General features: G+C 36.3%; 1 protein-coding gene and 1 pseudogene across 1 annotated transcript; both read left to right on the top strand.

Annotated features, from left to right (window-relative positions):
• The first annotated feature begins 382 nt into the window (after positions 1-382).
• LOC113320520 lies at positions 383-1,186 on the top strand (annotated as a pseudogene).
• Positions 1,187-1,690: 504 nt separating this feature from the next.
• Positions 1,691-2,615, top strand: LOC113320519 (MLP-like protein 28). The gene is made up of 2 exons (XM_026568425.1): positions 1,691-2,019; positions 2,107-2,615. The coding sequence occupies exons 1-2, from the start codon at positions 1,761-1,763 to the stop codon at positions 2,391-2,393; spliced, it is 546 nt and encodes a 181-aa protein (XP_026424210.1). The 5' UTR covers positions 1,691-1,760; the 3' UTR covers positions 2,394-2,615.
• The last annotated feature ends 645 nt before the right edge of the window (positions 2,616-3,260 follow it).

The raw sequence follows: 3,260 nt of genomic DNA, 5'->3' as shown, positions 1-3,260 counted from the left end.
AATTTGATATTGTTGTTTGTACTCGTTGTGTAGCTCTCTTTAAAAGATTTGCAACGATATAAAATTTGTAAAATTTCAAGACGCGGTTTTTTGGATATGTTATATTTAAGTTGCGTTGCCTATTATATTTAAGACCCGGTGTCACAGAAACTAAAAATAATTTTGGGTCTGACAACGACAATATTATCTTTTAGGGCCTGCGTCTAATTTCCTCCTCTTCAATACCCCGTGACTTGCTTCTTTTTACAGGCTAGTCTTAGAGTTAGAGGCCCATTACTAGCAGCAGTAGAACCTCGCTTCGCAAACCCATCAAAGAAAGTTCCAGATAACACTAGAAATTAGAAAACCGTATCGAAAAAGTTGGTTACTCGGTTACAATAACTGGAAACTACCAGAAGTTCCTCTCGTCTCTATAAATGCTAATTCTCTTTGCCGTATCATCATCTCGTCACTAGACCATTGTTAATCTGAATCCATTAGCATATTGCAAACAAGTTTCTCTCAAGATGTCGATCATTCCAAGCGTTTTCGATGGCCACAGAAGCAGCATTTATGAGCCATCATTCTCGTCCGTGTGGGATCCATTCACTTCATCCTCATTTGGTATTATGCGTCCTCAATTTTCCAGTGAAACAGCTCAATTTGCAAATGCGCAAATTGATTGGAAGGAAACATCCGATGCTCATGTGTTCGAAGCAGATCTTCCTGGGTTGAAGAAAGAAGAAGTGAAAGTTGAAATTGAAGAAGGGAAGATATTGCAAATAAGTGGAGAAAAAAACAAAGAAAAAGAAGAACAGAATGATCAATGGCATCGCGTCGAACGTAGTAGCGGCAAGTTTCTTCGCCGATTTAAATTGCCAGATAATGCGGAGATCGATCAAGTGAAAGCTACTATGGAAAATGGTGTATTGACCGTTACTAATACCAAAGGTTGAAATGAAGAAGCCTGAAGTCAAGGCCATTGAAATCTCTGGCTAAACAAGATCGCATTAGAATTCGAAAATGTTAGTCAAAAAGTAAGAATGTTTGTCATTAGAACTTAGCAATATCTCTGAGAAATATACGTAGTTATTAGTGTGTGCAAGTGTTTGAAAGTTTATATGTCGCAAATCTTATGTATAAGGTTTTATTCCGATCAGTAAAATATGTACCAAATTTTAGTATGTACAAGGTTTTATTCCGAACAGATTGAGAGCAACAAATCATTGTCGACTCGATAATTAGGTCGTTTTTTATGGACCAACATATCCTTCACCCTCAAAATCTAACATCTTCCTTTCTGTTACTCGTGTATCTACAATCTGGATAGATAACTACTATAAGGTGATTAGTTAGGCACAAATTGTTCAATCAAAAAAAAAAAAAACGATAATGGCAAACGTAGAATCACTATGCTGTCTTTCATTAGTGCTACAAACCATTCGTATTACTAACTAATTAATGCCCGATTAAGAAGTGGCTTAATAATATCTTAATACTCCAATAGTAAAGTTGGGTATAGTGGAAACAATGAACAACCACACTAATTAAACATAACTTTAGTTGCATGTATAATGCATCAAAACTTCCAAAAAAAAGTATGCGCATTATATCGATCATGCATTCTCGTTAATGGATGCACTTGTGTCTATATTAATTAAATCAGTAAAATATCTCCATTACTTAGTATATAAACCCCTTCATCCCACTTCACTTATTCTCATCCCCAACCATCTCCACTCCTAGCTATCTTAAAACATATCAGACAGTCTCTAATAGAGATGGCAAAAATTAGCATGGTACAAACCTTTGTTAGACTTGGGTTGCTCACACTAGTTTTGATTGGGATGAGCCAAATTGTTGGGGCTCAGGTTGAAACTGAGCTCAAGTGTTCTGCAGACAAGTTCTATAATTTGTTTAGGCACGATATGATGCATTTGACTACAATTTTCCCTCAATTTTACAAGAGTGTCAAAATTGTTAAAGGTGATGGTAAAAGCAGCGTGGGAAATATTAGGGAATGGCGATATGTTACACCAGGTAAGAAATCAAAAACAAATCTTAATATTATTTTGTTCTATTAATCTTAGTGACGATGGACTAATTTGATTTCATATGCATATACAGGATCGTCAAAAGTAACAATGGCTAAGGAAATTGTTAAATCAGTGGACGAGGACAATAGGTCAATCACATTCAGTGTTGTGGGAGGAGACTTATTGACTCAATATAAGAGTTTTGATGTCACAATGACTGTAACTCCTAAAGATGTTGATAGTATTGAAGAGTCTGGTAGCAAAGTGAAATGGTGGATACAGTATGAGAAACGAACCGAAGATGTTCCTAGTCCAGATGCATATATTGACCTTGTAGCTCATGTTACTAAAGAGTTGGGTCACTACCTTCTCCAATAGTAGCCTACTAGAAGACCGACTGAAAAGCGGGTACTTGGAATGGGTTGTTTTCTTTCGCGTGTTGATGGTGTCTCCGTATGAATTTGCTAGGGATCCCTAGTTCATATGTAATGTGTTGTTTCCTTTTCTTTTCTTTCCTTTTCTTAGGGTGCATGTAATTATGTGTGTAATAATGTACTATGTGCTTTGCTATTACCATCTTCCTCTTGTTTGTTTCAAGAACTCCAAAATAGCCTGCAAAATATTCTCAATTTTCCTGTGTTCCTGGTATGAATCGTATGATCCATATCAATCAAACCAAACACCAAGTTATTGAACGATTTCAAGAAAACTTTGCATCACACTTAGTGGCATACGACCTTCCTAATTCCCCCAAAAAAATCCAAGCATCCATAGAAAATAGGAAGTAGTCATTCATTCTAGAGTATACTAGTCCAACTGTTGTCACAGAGGAAGGGCCGACCAAAGAAGAATTTGAAGATGGGGTTTGTCTGCGACTACTTTCGTTCAAAAAGTGATATTTTCGCCTTGTTTCAAAAAAAGTGATACTTTCGTTCCGTTTCAAAAAAAGCCGTTTTAGAAACGGAACAAAGGTATCACTTTTTCTGAAACGGAGCGAAAACATCACTTTTCCTGAAACGGTATGTGAAAGTATCACTTTTCCGGAAACGGAAAATTAGTCGATCCATAAACCAACATATGGTTGCATGATGTGTTATGCATCTTTTGTGGTGGTTTGTATAATGGCTATGCATTCAATTTTCGAGAATTGTGCCTAAAGTGAAAGTATCACTTTTCTTGAAACAGAGGGAATACATCGTTTTATTAGTTGCAGCGGAAAATTAATTGATGCATTAGCCAAAATAT

The sequence above is a fragment of the Papaver somniferum genome, chromosome 11 (assembly GCF_003573695.1).
Source record: "Papaver somniferum cultivar HN1 chromosome 11, ASM357369v1, whole genome shotgun sequence".
Classification (NCBI taxonomy): domain Eukaryota; kingdom Viridiplantae; phylum Streptophyta; class Magnoliopsida; order Ranunculales; family Papaveraceae; genus Papaver; species Papaver somniferum.
Note: the sequence above shows the minus strand (reverse complement) of the source record. Positions and strands in the feature narration are given on the sequence as shown.